At 36.1% G+C, this 18,809-nt stretch overlaps 1 protein-coding gene across 6 annotated transcripts in view; it reads left to right on the top strand.

The window, feature by feature from the left end:
• Nucleotides 1-18,809, top strand: part of MAP4K5 (mitogen-activated protein kinase kinase kinase kinase 5) — a 112,749-nt gene that overhangs the window by 25,407 nt on the left and 68,533 nt on the right. For 4 of the 6 annotated variants that reach the window (XM_063651203.1, XM_054447623.2, XM_063651202.1 and 1 more), the window contains exon 3: nt 2,614-2,671. In XM_063651203.1, the coding sequence (XP_063507273.1) occupies nt 2,614-2,671 (58 nt within the window). Of the gene's footprint in view, nt 1-2,613; nt 2,672-2,785; nt 2,846-18,809 lie in introns of all 6 variants that reach the window. The other 2 variants (XM_063651201.1, XM_054447621.2) reach the window with 1 other exon arrangement.

The raw sequence follows: 18,809 nt of genomic DNA, 5'->3' as shown, positions 1-18,809 counted from the left end.
AAATTGACACCCTAACATCACAATTAAAAGATCTAGAGAAGCAAGAGCAAAAACATTCAAAAGCTAGCAGAAGGCAAGAAATAACTAAGATCAGAGCAGAACTGAAGGAGATAGAGACACAAAAAACCCTTCAAAAAATCAATGAATCCAGGAGCTGGTTTTTTGACAAGATCAGCAAAATTGGATTCTAACTCTTGACTCACCCCTGCCAGCAGGATGGCCTTGGGCAAGTCTGCTTTACTAAACTAAGTCTTTTTGTGTTTAAATAAATAGAATTAAGTAATGTATATGAAAGTTCTTGCAAACTGTAAAGCATTACAAACATAATTGCTGTCATTATTACGGAATTCATCTTCTAACACATTTTATGATTTACTGAACAATATGCCCAGGAAGTCAATTATCACTGCTTGTTCTGGCCATATTTTTTATACCTGAGTCTCACTGGCATGTGAATTGGCTGAGAGGTGGACAGGCTAAATCTATGTGCACATATCCTTTTATGACCCAAGGGAGATTTTAGGAATTAGAAGAAGACCTGAGGCTAACAGACAATTCTTATGTCCAATGGCAGAAAGAGGAGAGGGTAGGAATGGTGTGAGGCTTCTGGGTGACCATTGCTCCCCTTTTTGTAAATGTGTTCGTAGTTAGGAGAGAAGTAACTATAACTATGAAAGAGAGGAGTTAAAACGCCTGCTCTTCTTTCCTGAGACCTTTTTTTACCCTATTCAGTAGATTTAGTGAGGAAAATGTGAACTTATCACAAAGTAGTTGCAACTTCTGCTGTTGAAAATTATTTTCTTGCCAGGCCTGGTGGTTCACTGTAATCCCAGCACTTCAGGAGGCCAAGGTGGGCGAATTACTTGAACCCAGGAGTTTGAGACTGGCCTGGGCAACATGGCGAAACCCGTCTCTACAAAAAGTACAACAGTTAGCTGAGTGTAGTGGCAGGTGTCTGTAGTCTCAGCCACTTGGGAGGCTGAGATGGGAGGATCACTTGAGCCCAGGAGGCAGAGGTTGCAGTGAGCCGAGATCCAGCTGCTGCACTCCATCCTGGGTGACAGAAGTGAGACCCTGTCTCAAAACAACAAAAAACAAACACACAAAAGACAAATTATTTTTCTTTCTGTTTGTGTCTTTTCCTCTGTATATCTCTCCCCCATTCTATTCTTTTTCTCACCCTCTGTATGTCATTTTTAAAAGGATCTCTTTGAAGGCACTCTTCCCTACTTTATCATTCTTCTATTCGTTTCCCTTTTTCTCTTCTTTCCTCAGGTAATTTGACTTATTTAATTTGGCAGATAAGTATAACTATACTTTTCTATTTTATCATGTCTTTTTCTTGTTTTTTTTCTGCCATTTGAAAGTTGATATTCAAATCTAATATAGTAAATGAAAAAGGTCATAAATTAGTAAATTCCATTTCCACATATGATATACCACTGGGTACGATGAAAATGAGCACTCATATTAACAAAGAGAATATAGTGGTAAAATGTTTTTAGACTATTTGATGATATGTGTTCATATTCACAACCTTTGACCTAGTAATATCGTATCTTAGAATCCATTTAAAACAAGTATGTCTTAAATAATGAAAAGACTATGTGTAACATCCTTTATGTCCAGTAATAAAGAGGATTATTATATGGACTATGTTATAATCATTTAATTTTTACCTACAATAAGTTTTGGCAGACATGGTTTTAACATCCAAGGTCAATGACAGTATAAATTTGCACAGTGTTTTAGAGCACTATGGCAACATACCCATTATAAGTCCACATACCTTTTGATCTCACAATTGTATGTCTAGGTTGCCTTCCTTATAAGCTGATCTATGGTAAAATATTGGTAATGATATTCATTGCAGTGCTAATTATAGTAAGTTTGTTGATATTTTGTTAAATAGTAAATAGTTTCTCTTCTAGATATTTAACTGAAGGAAATAAGGCTGTGGATAGATACAAAGCTAATATATATATATCCCTATTTTTATAACTTGAAAATAATATTAAAATTGTAAATGCCCAACAATAGAGGGTTGGTTAAATTATGTATCCTGTCAGTGGAAAATCAGACAGCATTTGTAATCATGTCGTAGAAGACTATGATAGGGTCATCTTCCATAATGCACATGCATATACATATGTGTACCAGGAAAGAGATGCATGTACACTGAAATGTTCACTGTTTTTCTCTAGGTAGTTAGATACAGATGATTAAAAAAAAATTTTAATGACCTGTGATTATGTTTTCTGATATAAATAAAACCCATGAGATTTTTAAAATTAAAAATATTAACTAACCCAAGGCTGAAGAAAAGCCTTGGAGGAAGTAGACCAAATTTTAAACAGGAGCTGTTTTTGAGTGGTGGGACTAATGGTAATTTTTTAAACACTTATGTGTCTTATCTATATTTTTTCTTTAATGGGAAAATGAGTTTGCTTATTTTATTGGAAATATTTTGTTTTTTAGTTTTGATAAAAGTATGGTAAGCAACTAACATAGTACCAAGCAATTTAGATAAGCAACTAACATAGTACCAAGTAATTTTAATGTAATTAACAAGCTTTTTAATTAACAAGATTTTTGTTTTTATTTTATTTTTAGGCCAGAAATGTACACACAGGAGAGTTGGCTGCAGTAAAAATCATTAAATTGGAGCCTGGTATGTGTTAAAACCCTCAAGACAATTTTTGAACAATTTTCTTGTGCAGTTCATAAATATAGGTCTTAAAAGTATTTTCCATATTTCTTTCCTTGTTTCCTTTCTTCCCAAAAGAAGTCTTTATGATCAGGTCAGTAGAATATCTTCAATTAAATTACCCTGAAGGTGTTAAAGGTGAGTTTGATGTGACAGTTTTGTTGCCAAATAAAATTTGACATGTACACATTCAAAATTGGAAGACACGTTGACATTGTTAAAGTAATTTTCTTTTAAGATGATAGTGAAGTATTTGAACTGCAGGTTTAGCTTTTATGAGAATTTGATTAGGAAAGTATTCAGTGATTTTTTGGGGTGAATATTTGGGATAATGATATTTGTTTATCAGCTATTCCCTTTGATTGATTTAGGTTTGTTAATTCTGGTCTTAGCTGAATGCTTATTTTATTAACACTTCTGTGTGTCAGAAGACTGCTTGTTTCAAAACACACTGAATAATTTGCTTTGAAAATCAAACTATAGTCCTGAAACAGTTTTATGATTTTGATATCCTAAAAGTTTCTAATGAGTGCAGTAGTAGTTTTTGACCAGGTAAGTGAATATTTGGTGGTATGTTCATTTGCTGGTTCATAAGCTTAGGCATGTAGGGTAAGTTTATGACCATAATTATGCCAGTTTCCTAGTTTGAGCAGTTAAAATGACTTTGCATTTCAAACACAGTATTTGAATCATTATACATGTGATTCATTAGAGAGATAATAGTACTGAGGTAGCATATGCTGGAACACTTTAAAAATAAGCTTTCAGATATGTCCCAGTATCTTTTTTTCCTGGCAAATAGAAATTTTTATAATAATACTCTTTTAGGATCCCCTTATTAAGTGCCACCTAATAAGTTTAAAATTATCTCCAAAATGTCACTAACACACATAGGGAATATAACAGAACTATACAAGCCTTTGCCTGTCCTGGAAAAGTCACTAGAGCAAATATTCAAATTATGTTCAAGGATGGTTATTCAAGTTGTGTCCAGGTACTGGCGTGTGCTCTCAGAGAAAACAAAGATATGTATCCCTTTTCTGTCTTAAGCGAGTGCAGTGGGCTTGTTACAGCACAGTTTCACTTACTTGACTTGAGGGTATGGCTTATTTTTTATTAGGTTGATGCATAAGTAATTGCAGCTTTTGCCAACCTAATATTATAGTTCATTATAATAATTAATGAGATATTTTTTAAATCCTGCAATTCTGAATTCTCAGTAAGCCATATATTAGAACTAACATAAGAAGGCAATTGAGTAAAAAAAGAAAAATATGTGTATGATTACTTAAAATGTAAGGATTAAATGCAAGGATCATAAGTTAAGACTCTTGAAAGGCTGGAATTTCTCACTGCCTTGTTTTGTAAAAGCTACTGATTATTTTATGTTAGATGTGACCCATGTATTAAGATTGAGTACTATTTCAACTTGTCCCCCAAAAAAGAATAACATGGAAGTTCAGTAAATATTGATGATGCGATCTTAGTATTTGGCCATTTAAAAATGTTGTTGGTTGCCTATTCTTAATGCCTTGCCCCAGTCCTATCAGGTTATTTGTATTTTATTATTGGTTTTTAGATGCTGTTTGCATTTTGAGGATAGTGACTCTTCATCATGTATTTTACACTTCCCACAATTTGTCTTCTGTCTTTGCACTCTGCTTATACTTTTTTTTTTTTCCAGGTGGGAGTGTGCTTTTTTCTCTCAGACAAATTTGTCAGTCCTCCTTTCTCTATTCCCCATTTCCTTGTACTTAGGCCTTTTCTCCTAGATAATTATAACAATTTTAAACTGTAATTTCTTCCAGTTTTTCCTTTTTTTCTTCCAAAATTTAAATATTTGCTCAATCAGGAACAAGTTTGTTCTAAGGGATGAAAGAGAACTCTCTCTATATATTTTTTCAAATGGCTAGTTTCCCAAAGCCATTACTATAGATTCAGTCTCTTATCCACAGATTTGAAGTGCCTTGGTTGTCATAAACTAAATTTCCATGTAAGCATAGATTTTGTGTTCTGTTCCAGTGACTTTCTTTTTTCTATTCCTACTTCAACACTATCCTGGTTTTGATTACTATAACTTTTGTTGCGTATTATAATCTTCATTCTTTTTATTTTTCAGATATTTCCTGTTTGTAAAATTTTTTTCTTCAGGAGAACTTTAAAATCATTTTTATCAAGGAGAAAAAAGGCACATAGATTAATGTAGGATATTTGGCATTTTGACAATAGTAAAGATTTTTTCTTTTTCAGGTCTTCAGGAAAGTTTTTGCCACATCTTCATATTTATGGTATTTCTCGCTATTGGGAATGGCTTCCTTTTTCCCTCTTATACTGTCTAATTAGTTATTATAGATATTTACTTCAGACATTGATTTTATTGGTTATATTTTGTCTCTGGCAGTCTTACAGAATTCATATTTTCCTGGCAGTTTTCAAATGTTTTTCATTGTTTTTGCAACTGTACAGACTTATATAGAATGTTATTTTGGCCCAGACTTTCACATTGTAGGATAGTGCTTCCAGCGTTATTAACCCATTTATGCCGGAGTTTGCAGTTTTTTGAATTGCAGACATGTGTGAAAAATCAGACCTTGGTGATGACCTTGAGCAGTAGGATATAAAAAACTCCCACGTGCTTAGCGTTCCAATAATGGAACAGTTGGCATAAATGGGTTCTGACAGAAGTGTTGATCATCTTCCACTAGAGTGATTTTGTCCATTTCTCCTTCTGCTTAATGTATTATATGTGTGTCAGTTGACCCATAAAATTCATGTTATATTTTCATTTCTTAATAAATATTGATTGAATACCTAATATATGCCAAGCTCTGTTCTAGAGGGTAGGAATGTAGAAGAGAACAAAAAGGCAAAGACGTTGTTCTCACGGGACTTGAATTCCAGTGGGGGAGTTAGAATAATGGAATAAATGTATAATGCATTAGTCACTCATATTGGTCAATGGTTTCAGTCTTTCCCTTACTATTGTGACTTGCATCCTCCATCTTTAATCATTCACTCCCTTAATGATCTTTGATACCCTTTTTACCTTGATTATAACTTCATCTGACATTGATATTGCCAACCCTCCTTTCTTTTTGTTTATATTTATGTGGCATACAACAAATGGATAGAACTGGTGTACTTGGGCCTATCATTATACTTTAATCCTTTCTGGGTTGTTGATGTTTCTCTTGTAAAAAATTATATTTGACTTTTGTTTTATAACCCAATCTGAATCTTTCTTTTTTTTAATATGTGAATCTGTCCACTATTATATTGTTTAGAGAGATGTTTAATTTTACTTCTGTTGTTTTTGTTTTTAGTATTTTCTTAAATTTTTAAAAAAATTATAGCTTGGGGTTTCTTTTATTTTTACTGCTGTTAATTTGTAAGATACAATTCTGTAGTTTTGTCAGAGAATGGTCTGTAAGACCTTGAATAATATACTTAAATTTGTGGGTGTTTTAGTTTATCAGTTTAAGAAATAAAACAGTCATCTATTGAATTCTTGGGTTTACAGATTTTGAAATTTGCATATTTATACTCTTCCTGCCTCATCATCCCCCCAATTTTCAACTGTTCGTTGGTTTATTTGGGGATTTTAGCCCAGAAACTTTCTGATTGCACTGGGGTATGAGTATGTATTAGTATGTGTACCTTCTTTTAAGAAATATAACATTTATAATTTATAAATGCCATGACCATTATTTAGACTTAGTTTTATATTTAATAGATTTACTACCCACCATTGGTCTTTTTATGCCATTTCCTTTCCATTCTCACCTACTTAGTATCAACTATCAGTAGGCTAAGTCATATTATCAAAAAGATTTTCCAGTATTAGGAATATTATAATTTAAATCCATAAATTGATTATTCTTCTCAAACCTGCTTTTTTCCCCCATTTTGCTAAGCAGTTAACCCATCCTCAAATGTAGGCATTAACCTCGATTTCTCTCTTTTATTTGTGCTCAAGAATCAGTCTGTCAGCAAGTTCCCTCAGCTCTACCTCAAGAACACATCCTGAATCCATCTACTTGTCTTTGTTACCCATCTCCACCCTTCTAGTGCCTGTTGCCTTGCCCACACCTCCCATTCCCCACCATCTATTTTCCAGAAAGCCTCTGGAGTGAACTTTTTAAAACATAAATCGTATCATCACTTCTGCTTAACACTTCCCTGAAGCTTTCATATCAACTTAGAAAAATACTCAGATTTTTAGCCTTGTTTATAAAACCCTACACGATCTGTTCTGTCCACCTCTCTGAGCTCATCGCATATGTTTCTGCCTACTCTACTATGCCTCTGTTTTCTTTTTATTTAAACAGTCCAAGATTAAAGCAATTCTTCCCTTTTGCCTGAGGTAACTGTTTTTCAAGATCTTTGCTCTGAAGGCTCCTGGTCATTCAGACCTCAGCTTAAATAAATATCATATCCTCAGAGAGGCCAATCCCCTTGTTATTTTAGTTCACTGCATAGGACACGTGAGTGCCTGCTACTTTTCTTGTTTGTTTATATGTATACATGTGTATATTGTGTTTGTCTCTCTCCTAGAATGTAAGATCCATGAGAATAGCGATTATCTATCCTCACTGCTGTATTTCACCACTTGGGACAGTGTAAGCATGTAACGGACACTGCAATAAATATTCCTCCTATAAAAGAGTATTACAGACGTCTTTCTGTTGCCTTTGAATGAGGTATACCTCATTCTATACCTTTGACTAGGTATAAAATGATTGCATCACACGTTCTTCTCCCTCTACCCTTAAAAAACTCTATAGACATTTTTTTCCCTTGAATATTGTTGGAAAGAACTGTAAGGCCTAACTGATATTTTTCCCCTAGTAGGTAACTTGCTGTTACTACCTGATTGTTTGTAGCAAAAGCTGGCATTTCTTTCTTTGTCTTCAAAATTAGTAATCTCAACAGAATATAACTTGGTCTCAATAATTTTCTACAGATTTTTCTCCCTGAGACACAATGAGCTGCTTTTTTCATCTGCAGTTTTGATTTTTTCTCTATTTCAAGAAACTTTGTTTTAAGATTCTTGAATTTTTTTATTTCATTACTTTGGAAAGTAATGAATTTTTAAAGTCTTCCCTATCAGTGACTTTTTTTTTTTAAACAGGGTCTCTTTCTGTTGCCCAGGCTGGAGTGCAGTGGCATGATCTGGGCTCACTGCAACCTCCGCCAACCAGATTCAAGTGATTCTCGTGCCTCAGCCTCCTGAGTAGCTGGAATTACAGGCGCGTGCCACCACACCCGGCTAATTTTTGTATTTTTAGTAGAGACAGAGTTTCGCCATGTTGTCCAGGTTGGTCTTGGACTCCTGGCCTCAAGTGATCTGCCCGTCTAGGCCTCCCAAAGTGCTGGGATTACAGATGTGAACCACCACACCTGGCCCCCAATACTGCTTCTATTCCTTGTTGGTTCCAATGCTTTTATTAGTTCTATACAAGTATTGTTTTTACATGGCTTTCCCCCCTTAACTCTACCAGCATTCTTTCCGTTTCATTTTGTTGCCTTAATTTACCTGTACTCTTTTTTTTCCCCCTTTCATATCCCTGAGAGTTTGAAGCACTATTGTCTTAAATTTTCTTTCAAAACAAATTCTTCGTATCTTCAGCATCCTGTATGTGTCTTTCTTTTTGCTGTGGAATTTTTGTGGAAAATCAGTGGACTTTTAGCATTGTCAGTAAAGCCAAAGTAGATGGTATTTTTCACATTTTTGGAACAGACTTAAGGGTATCTTTAGGTTAAAAATATGATGGTATGCTAATGAATTTTCCCAACATTCAGTTCAGATACTTCAAATAATTTTGGAGACTGCTGTATTTCAAAAGTGAATTCTCAACTGTATTTAGCAGCTTTCAAAAACTTGCACTAAAGCCAGCATAATACAAAAGTGCTTTCTTGTATTGATTTAACAGATGAACTAGTTTAAAATTGTATTTAGACATGAAAAGATAATTATTCGCCAGTATGACTTAGAAAAAAACTTATGTCTGGTAATACATAAACAAAAATTTTTTTAAGTAAATGAAATTCCAGCTGTAAACTTAACATGCTTTTCTCCATGGTGAAAAATAGGATATTAAAGTTTATAGTAATTTTAGAGTCCTAAATTGTATTTACTGACTTGCCCCTGGCAATTTAATTTTATAATGCTATATTCAAAATTTTGCTGAAACAGATTGCTTTTGAAGGTCTTCCTAATAGTCAAAAAAATGCTACAGTAAGCCTTAGAGTTGAAAATAGGTTAGCACAGAAAATCGCGTTTATTAATTATCCACAAAAATATTTGTAAAAGAAAATGAAGTCAGCATTCCTTCCTATGTTTGTATGTTCTTGTTGCTTTTTGTATATACAGGCAAAATGATTATTTTCAGGAATGATTTAACCATTTCTATCTCATTTTTATAGTAGATACTTACTAAAGTCATCACCTTACAAATGGTAACATTAAATAGAGTTTGACTTACTGGTGATTAGCATTGAAAATAATACCACCAGTGATACCATTGTGAGTTTTAGTTGCATTTTTCATCTCTTTGGTTGGACATCCAGAGTGCCCTATAAGCCCAGGCAGATACTGTGATGGTTCATGCCACCATGTTTTCCTGTCTTTTGTCTGAATTTCAGCCTACCATCTAACTCATTTTACAGATGCTCAGTTTGCTCAACAAGTCTGTAGCTAGTGGTGGCCAACAGCCAGAGCAGGAACAAAGTTTGTGGGAAAACTTACCATCAGAATCCTGCTTTCCCTTCCCTCTCTCCTCCTTCCATGACCCCTCTTTTATGGCAAAACTACAAAATAATATTTTAAGCTTGTGAAAATTACAGTTTGTTTAAATATTGTCAGCCTTGCTTACAGGGATGGAATTTAATGCATCACTACCCAGGATGATTAAGGCAATACCCTTTTGGTTTGTTCCCTTGCTTGTCTTTTAAAATGGTAAATTGGAAATACTTATAAAATAGTATTTTTTAATAAAATAAGTTAAATGTGTTCCTTTAGACAGTTTTTGAAATAAATAGGAGTCTTTAAATATCTTTGAATAGATGTTTAAAGCTTTCCTTGGACTTGCAGAGAATACTTTATCCTGTTTCCTGAAAGTATAAGCAGAGAAGGTAGTGTAAATCTTAAAAAGTCAGGAAGTATACGGAGGTTTAAACCAGCCATTAGTTTGCCTTGTTCTTGAAAGAACTTGGCAAAGTTCTTGAAAGAAATCCCAAGGTAGGCTGTTGGCCAAATAGGACAAGTGTCATCTATTCTGGTTAGGTGGTATGTTCTTTTCAGACTTTCTATTCAAAAACCTAACAATCTTGATTTTTAAAAATATTCTGTAAAGTAAAATATTTGTACCCTGTCTTCACTGTTTGGACAGTTCAAGTCTGAATTAATGGAAAATGTTAATTTGAAGGCACAAATACATGCCCCAAATGTCATTTTATTGGTTTTAAATAATAGATACAGAAAATGAATAAAGGTTAGTGTTGTTTACTAATGTCTTCTGTTTAACATTGTACATTGATTACGCTCAATGGAAAAAAACCGTATTTACTCATTATGAACCAAAACAACCATATTCACAAGATTGCCACCATTGTGTCACTGTATTTTTCATAGTTGTTTAAAAATTAGCTGATTGAATATTTAGCATTGGATTAATTGATTTTCTGGAGAAGTACTGCTAATTTATTCACTGTACAATGAACTACCGCTAAAATTAGTTTTCATTTTGATAACTATCTTTAACATTATTTCATAAACTTCAGAAATGTATCTAGTATTTACTAGTACAGAAAACTTTTGCCATTGTAAATATTAATTAAGAGATCTAATTTTTACCTTGTAATTTTGCTCTAAATGATATACAAATTTTTAGGTTACTGCATATTTATTTTAAATACTTGTTTTAAAAGTTTTTATTTTTATTTTTATTTTTTTGGTCTGGGAGCAGTGGTTCACACCTGTTGTAGTCTCAGCACTTTGGGAGGCTGAGGTGGGAGGATCTTTTGAGCCCAGGAGTTCAAGACCAGCCTGGGCAACGTGGTAAGACCCCGTCTCTACAAAAATTTTTAAAAATTAGCAGAGCATGGCAGCCTGCTTCTGTAGTCCCAGCTACTGAGGACACTGAGGCAGGAGGATCACTTGAGCCCAGGAGGTCGAGGCTTCAATGAACCATGTTCACATCACTGCGTTGCACCATGAGCAGCAGAATGAAATCCTGTCTCAAAAAAGAAAGAAATAAATGTATATATAATATATATATATGTGTGTGTATATTTATATATTCATTTAAACATCCAGCTGTAGTGAAATGATTAAATTAGGCTATGCTCACATCATTTTAATATTTTTAAAATTTCAGTAAAAAACACATAAACTTCATCATCTTAACCATTTTTGGTTTTTTGCTCTTTGTTTCGTTTTTTTTTTTTTTTTGAGTTGGAGTCTTGCTCTTGGCACCCAGGCTGGAGTGCAATGAATGGCACAATCTCGGCTCACTGCAACCTCCACCTCCCGGGATCAAGCCATTCTCCTGCCTCAGCCTCTCGAGTAGCTGGGATTAGTCCCACCACGACACCCGACTTAATTTTTTATATTTTTGGTAGAGACGGGGTTTCACCATGTTGGCCAGGTTGGTCTTGAACTCCTGACCTCCGATGATCCACCTGCCTCGGCCTCCAAAAGTGCTGGGATTACAGACGTGAGCCACCATGCCCAGCTGTCTTTACCATTTTTAAGTGCATCTTTTAGTAGTTTTAAGTATATTTGCATTGTTGTGAAACAGTTGTCTAGAATTTTTCATCTTGCAAAACTAAAACTCTATATTCATTAAACAACAACTCCTCTTTGCTGCCTCCCCACAGCCACTAGTAACCACCATTCTACTGTTGGTATCTATGAATTTGGCTCCTTTAGATACTTTATATAAGTGGAATCATGCAGTATTTGTCCTTTTCTGACTAGGCTGTTTCACTTAGCATAATGTTCTCAAGGTTCATCTGTGTTATAGCATATGACAGGATTTCCTTCCTTTTTAAGTCTGCATGTTTTTCATATACTACAGTTTTATTCATTCATCTGTCAATAGGCATTCTGTCAAACTGGGTTGCCTCTACCTCTTGGCTATTGTAAATAGTGCTGCTATGAACATGGGTGTACAAATCTCTCTTTGAGATCCTATTTTCAGTTCTTTTGGATATAAACCTAAAAGCATGATTATTGGTCATATGATAGTTGCACCTTTAATTTGTTGAGAAACTGTTATACTGTTTTCTGTAGCAGTCTCACCAGTTCGCAATGTCAATAACAGTATACGAGGGTTCTAGCTTCTCCACATCACCTCTAACCAGTTTTATTTTCTGCTTTTTTTTTTAAATTGTAGCCATCCTAATGGATGTGAAGTGACATCTCATTGTGGTTTTATTTGAGTTTCTCTGATTAATGATGTTGAGCATGTTTTCATGTGCTTATTGGCTGTTTGCAGGTCGTCTTTGGATAAATATCTATTCAAGTCCTTTCCCATTTTTAAAATTAGGTCATTTGATTTTTTTCTTGTGAGTCGTAGGAGTTCTTTATATATTCTGGATATTAAACCTTTCTTAGATACAGGATTTGAAAATATTTTCTCCTGTTCTATAGGTTGCCTTTTCAACTCTGTTGATTTTGTCCTTTGGTGAACAAAATTTTTTTAATTTCATGTGCAGTCTCATCTGTTTTGTGTTACCTGTGCTTTTGGTATCATATACCAGAAATAACTGCCAAATCTGATATCATGAAGCTTTTCTTCTGTGATTTCTTCTAGGAGTTTGATAGTTTGGGGTCTTACATTTGTATCTTTAAATCATTTTAAGTTTTGTGTATGGTTTAAGGCAGGGGTCCAACTTCATTCTTTTGCATGTGAATATCCAGTTTCCCCAACACCATTTGTTGAAGAGACTGCCCTCTCCCCGTCAAGTAGTGCTGATACCCTTGTTGAAGATCATTTGACCATATATACTACATGAGGGTTTGTTTCTGGGCTGTCGGTTCTATTCCATTGGTCTTTAATATATCTGTCTTTATGCCAGTACCCTACTGTTTTGATTATGGTAGCTTTTAGTAAGTTTTGAAATCAGGAAGCATGAGTCTTCCAACTTTGTTCTTCTTTTTCAAAATTGTTTTGGCTATGGAGAGTCTCTTAAAATTTTATACAAATTTTAGAATGATTCTTTTTTATTTCTGCAAAAAAAAATGTTACCAGAATTTTTCATAGGGATTGTGTAGCTATTTATATGACTTTGGGTAGTATTGACATCTTAGTAGTGTTAAGTTGGGTTGGGCACGGTGGCTCATGCTTGTAATCCCAGCACTTTGGGAGGCTCAGGTGGGCGGATCACGAGGTCAGGAGTTCGAGACCAGCCTCGCCAATATGGTGAAACCCGTCTCTACTAAAAATACAAAAATTAGCCCGGTGTGGTGGCATGTGCCTGTAGTCCCAGCTACTCGGGAGGCTGAGGCAGAAGAATCACTTGAACCCCAGGAGGCGGAGGTTGCAGCGAGTTGAGATTGTGCCACTGCACTCCAGCCTGGGTGACAGGCAAGACTCTGTCTCAAAACAAACAAACAAAAATAATAATAATAATATTAAAATTTTCAATCCATGAGCATGGGATGTCTTTCCACTTACTTGTGTCATCTTTAATATCTTTCAGCAGTGTTTTATAGTTTTTAGTGCACAAGTCTTTCAGTTCCTTAGTTCAGTTTATTTCTAATTGTTCTTTTGTTTTTTGTTTTTTGTTTTTTTGAGATGGATTCTCACTTTGTCGCCCAGGCTGGAGTGCGGTGGCATGATCTCAGCTCACTGCAACCTCCACCTCCCAGATTCAAGTGATTCTCATTCTTCAGCCTCCCAAGCAGCTGGGAGTACAGGCGCCCACCACCACGCCCAGCTAATTTTTGTATTTTTAGTAGAGACAGGGTTTCACCATGTTGGCCAGGCTGATCTCTAACTCCTGACCTCAAGTGATCTGCCCGTGCTGGAATTACAGGCGTGAGCCACTGCACCCGGCCTAATTGTTCTTTCTGATGCTATTGTAAATAAATTGTTTTCTTAATTTCCTTGTCTGATTGTTCACTATGTATAGAAACACAACTGATTTTTCTGTTTTGATTTTGTATCTTACAATTTTGCTGAATTTATTTGTTCTAATAGTTTTTTTAATGGACTTTAAGATTTTCTATATATACATGATCATGTCATCTGTGAACAGAGATTTTTTAACTTATTTCTTTCCAGTTTGGGTAACTTTTATGTGATTTTTAATGACATGAGCAATGCTTGCAAAATATTGATTAGTGAAAATAGTCTGTGAAACTCTGGAGTATGGTCCAAATTGTGTATGTGATATGCAGAACTTCATAAGTATAGTACTTACAGGACTGGAAAAAAAATCAAAATGCTCATGGTGTCAGCCTGAGCAACATAATGGAGATCACGTCTCTACTAAAAATTTTTGAAAATATTAGCCAGATATGGCAGCATATACCTGTAGTCCCAGCTACCTGGGAGGCTGAGGCAGAAGGACTGCCTGAGCCCAGGAGTTTGAGGCTGCAGTGAGCAATGATCATGTCCCTGCATTTCAGCCTGGGTGACAGCAAGACCTTGTCTCTTGAACAAACAGAAAGCTAACAGTGGGTGTCTCTGGTACATTTATGGGTGATTTTTATTTCATTCTCTTTTTTTTTTTTCCTTTTTTTTCTTTTTTTTGAGACAGAGTCTCAGGCTGGAGTGCAGTGGTGCAGTCATAGCTCAGTGCAGCCTCAAACTCATGGGCTCAAGCAGTCCTCCCACCCCAGCCTCCTGAATAGTGGGGATTTCAGGCATGAGCTGCTGTATGTGGCTTACATTCTTTATATTTTTCTACATTGGCTTACTTTTCTAAGATAAGTATATTAATGTGGATACAATAATATGGAATAAAACAATTATTTTTAGTTTAAGAAATGGTAGTTTCCATTATTGATACCTATATAGGATAGGCATGAGTCTGATAGTTTTCTTTACATATTCTGGATATTAACTTCTCTACCAGATATATCTTACCAGATATAGGATTTGCAAATATTTTCTCCTATAGGTTGCTTTTTCACTTTGTTGATTGTGTCCTTTCGTGAACAAAATTTTTTTTTTTTTTTGAGACAGGGTCTTGCTGTGTTACCCAGGCTGGAGTGCAGTGGTGGTCATAGCTCACTGCAGCCTTGAACTCCTGGGCTCAAGTGATCCTCCCAGCTCAGCCTCCCGAGTAGGTGGGGCTACAGGCACACGCCACCACATCTGGCTAATTTTTGTGTTTTTTTTTGTGGAGACAGAGTCTTGCTATGTTGCCCAGGCTGGTCTTGAACTCCTGGGCTCATATGATCTTCCTACTTTGGCCTTTTAAAGTGTTGGGATTATACATGAGCCTCTGCACCCAGCCAAAATTTTGAAATTTGATGCAGTTTCATCTCTCTGTTTTTGCTTTTGTTACGTGTGCTTTTGGTGTTGTATCTAGGAAATCACTACCAAATCCAGTGTCATGGATTTATTAATAATTCTGTGAGATTAATTAAAAATTAGAGGATTAAAATAGGAAATACAACTCAGAAGCATCATGTTAATAATTTTAACATGAACAATGAAGTAGAAATACAGTAGACATAAAAAGCGTAAACCAGTTGCTATTTGATGAAATAACAAATGGAAAATGCTCACTAATATGCTTTTTGTAGAATTATTATAATGTGCTAACTTTTTGAAAGCTCAGGCCAGGTATGGTGGCTCACACCTGTAATCCTAGCACTTTGGAAGGCTGAGTCAGGCAGATCGCTTGAGCTCAGAAGTTCGAGACCAGCCTGGGCAACATGGCAAAACCCAGGCTCTACAAAGAATACAAAAATTAGCTAGGTGTCATGACATGTGCCTGTAAACCCAGCTAGTTAGGGGGCTGAGGTGGGAGAATTGCTTGAGCCCAGGAGGTTGAGGCTGCAGTGAGCCAAGATTGTGCCACTGTACTCACTCTAGCCTGGGCAATAGAGTGAAACCCTGTCTCGAAAGAAAAAAAAAAAAGTTCAGTATGTAATATTAGAGGATAGTTTTTGGTATTAGTTCAAGCTTATAGCTTGGAACACAATTTTAGGAGTTTAAGAGATAATAAGCTGGGTGCTGTGGCTCTTGCCTGTAATACCAGTGGTTTGGGAGACCAAGGCTGGTGGATCACCTGAAGTCGGGAGTTTGAGACCATCCTGGCCAACATGGTGAAACCCCGTCTCTATTAAAAATACAAAAAGTAATCCCAGCTACTCTGGAAGCTGGGGCAGGAGAATCACTTGAACCCAGGAGGTAGAGGTTGCAATGAGCTGAGATCACACCACCGCACTTTAGCCTGGGCGACAGAGCAAGACTCCATCTCAAAAAAAAAAAAAAGAGAGATAATAGACTTTGTGCTCAGGAAACATAGCTATCCACATAATTATAGACATTGGTTGAATTAATTACCTCAGTATTAAATCTATGATCTACTGTCATATGTTTGGAGGGAGGGGTGTGATGAATCTTACTGCCTTTTATCTTGGCACAACCAGGTTTTCATGCTGAGTACCTTTTTTTGAAAAAAATCTGAGGGTCTCCTGCTTTTAATCACTTCCCAGGTACTATTTGTTAGGACTCATTTGATGGCAAGAAAGTTTTAAGAGGGTATTGAATCCAAATGTAATGCAGAGGACCCTTATACATGAGGGGTGCAACCGACTTACTCCAGTTCATCCCCAGAGTATGAAGGCTTAACTGCTTTATGTCGACCTGCAGATAGTATTAGGAAGCTCTGAACTTCTAGTCTTTTGCTTCCCAAGATTTCTACTTTTTTCTTACTATGTTTTTACAAGTGTTTTGAGTGTGGCATTAATAATGTGTAACTTGATCCTATTTTGATGCACTGATGGTAGCAGAAGCAAGTGGTAGCTAACACTGGCATTGGCTAATTGTATTCAAAGCTGTGAAACTGGGAGCAAAGACCAACCCCTCAAGGTGACCCCAGATACTAAGGCTGTATCTTCGTAGTGTAACTTGTTTTAGGGGGTTGGCTGCCCACTCCAGTTAAAAATTGTAGTTTAGAGTTGCAGTGTGCCTGCTAGGCAGAAGGTGGCTTAGAAACAAGGGGCAGAAAACTTGGCCTTCAGGATCTTGTACTTGCTACACTTTTTAGCAAATCTGTCTCTTAATGTCAGCCTTGAAACACTATGTTGGAGGCTGTGATCATTGCTCTAGTGGTTACTGAACATGCTTAATTTAAACAGTAATACAGTGGTTTTTCAAACAACTTTGAAACACAAGCCCCCAATGTTAACATCATTTAGAACCCAGCATGCTATAACTAATATCTACATTTCTTAGTTAATTTTTATAGCTACCTCCCAGGGCTCAGGCCAGTTTTAGGAGCTTTTAATAATTTATCATTTTAATTAGGACTAGTTCCAGTGTCTACTGTCTCAGATACAGAACTACCATCCCTTTTGGCTCTACATATTTCCCCTTTCTGGCTGAAGGGGGTAATTTTTATTTTTTCTAGGAGTATCAGGCTGAGTTCTCTTACACACACACACACACACTCACTGTCTCTCTCTCTCTCTGTCTCTCTCTCTCTCTCACACACACACACACACACACTCATGCATTCTTGAGGAGCCCAAGGAAATAAATATCTGTTTTCAGTGATTCCCATCTCTGTCTGTGGTTTGGTAGAACCTGCAACTGCCCTTACAGAAAAGAGGAGAAAAAAAACAACCTGTACTTTCAGTCTCTGGTATTTCTCCCTTTCCTGTGTAAGGATGTACTCAGCAGCCAGGTTTCCAGTAGGACATCTCTAGGAATCTTAGCTATAGTCATTCATGGCCTCTTATTCTAATATTTCACTTTTATTATGATTCTGCTGGTAACTGACAACTGACCGAGTCTCCATGGTTCACATTTTCAAGAGATCAAATGTGATTAGCTCTTGCCAGGCTATGGATTAGTTCTTTTCAAGTCAGTTGTTCACCCTGGTTCCTTCGGCTAGTAGAAGGTCACATGACACAAACAGTGCCATGGATGGAGATTTTGTTAGGAGGGCTATGAACAGACTGGTAGTGATTAATCCTTTAGAATAAAGTGTCATTAACACAAACTGTAAAGTCAGGAAGAAAAATTGGTTTTTAAGAGAAGATATTGGTACTTCAGGGCATATATTAAATGTAAGGTACTAGCAAGACATTCAGATGGAAATAATAGGTATATAGTCAAAACTGAAGATAAGATAAGGGGCTCTGTGGTTCTCAACTAGTCTCATCTTTACATTGTCAGGGTGTGAAGAATAAAATTTCTCTTCTTTAAGCAAGTACCTTTTTCTTTGGAGACAGGCTCTCACTCTGTTCCCCAGTCTGAAGTGCAGTGGCGTGATTATAGCTCACTGCAACCTCAAACTCTTGGGCTCAAGCAGTCCTCCTACCTCAGCCTCCTGAGTAGCTGGGACTACAGATGCATGCCACCATGCCTAGCTTATTACTTTGTAAAGACGAGATCTCTCTACGTTGCCCAGACTGGTGAGCAACAGGGCTGGAACCTACAAGCCTAAGTTCTCTGAACCTAGTGGATTTTATGCCACATCTCAGTGGAAAGGAATATTAATTTGGCATATCACCCAGTTAAAAGAATAAAATCAACTATCCGAATTTCAGATTATTTTTATGAGGCTGATATAGGCCATCAAAGAATAGCTACATCTGTGATAACCATATTTAGCTTACTTACCTCTCAGGATAAACTACAAAAATACTAGCTTTATGTAAGTCTCTTCCATGGTACAATTTCAGTTCACAGAAGATGTTACTCTCTTTGCATTAAAGTTTCAAATAATATAATAGTGAAGCAGATATATGAAGAATATATCTGAAGCTGGAGTTCAAACATCTGAGTTATTAATAACCTGTGCTTGGGAATTCTTGCTTCCAGCTACAGCTGTAAAAAGTTGTCACTCCCTCTCGCCAAGACCTCACCTTCCCTGATAGAAACCTCACTTAGCTGCTGCTGGAAACACA

Source organism: Pongo pygmaeus, chromosome 15 (assembly GCF_028885625.2).
Source record: "Pongo pygmaeus isolate AG05252 chromosome 15, NHGRI_mPonPyg2-v2.0_pri, whole genome shotgun sequence".
In the NCBI taxonomy this organism is placed as follows: domain Eukaryota; kingdom Metazoa; phylum Chordata; class Mammalia; order Primates; family Hominidae; genus Pongo; species Pongo pygmaeus.
The sequence above is the reverse complement of the archived record's forward strand: the minus strand, read 5'-3'. Positions and strand labels throughout refer to the sequence as shown.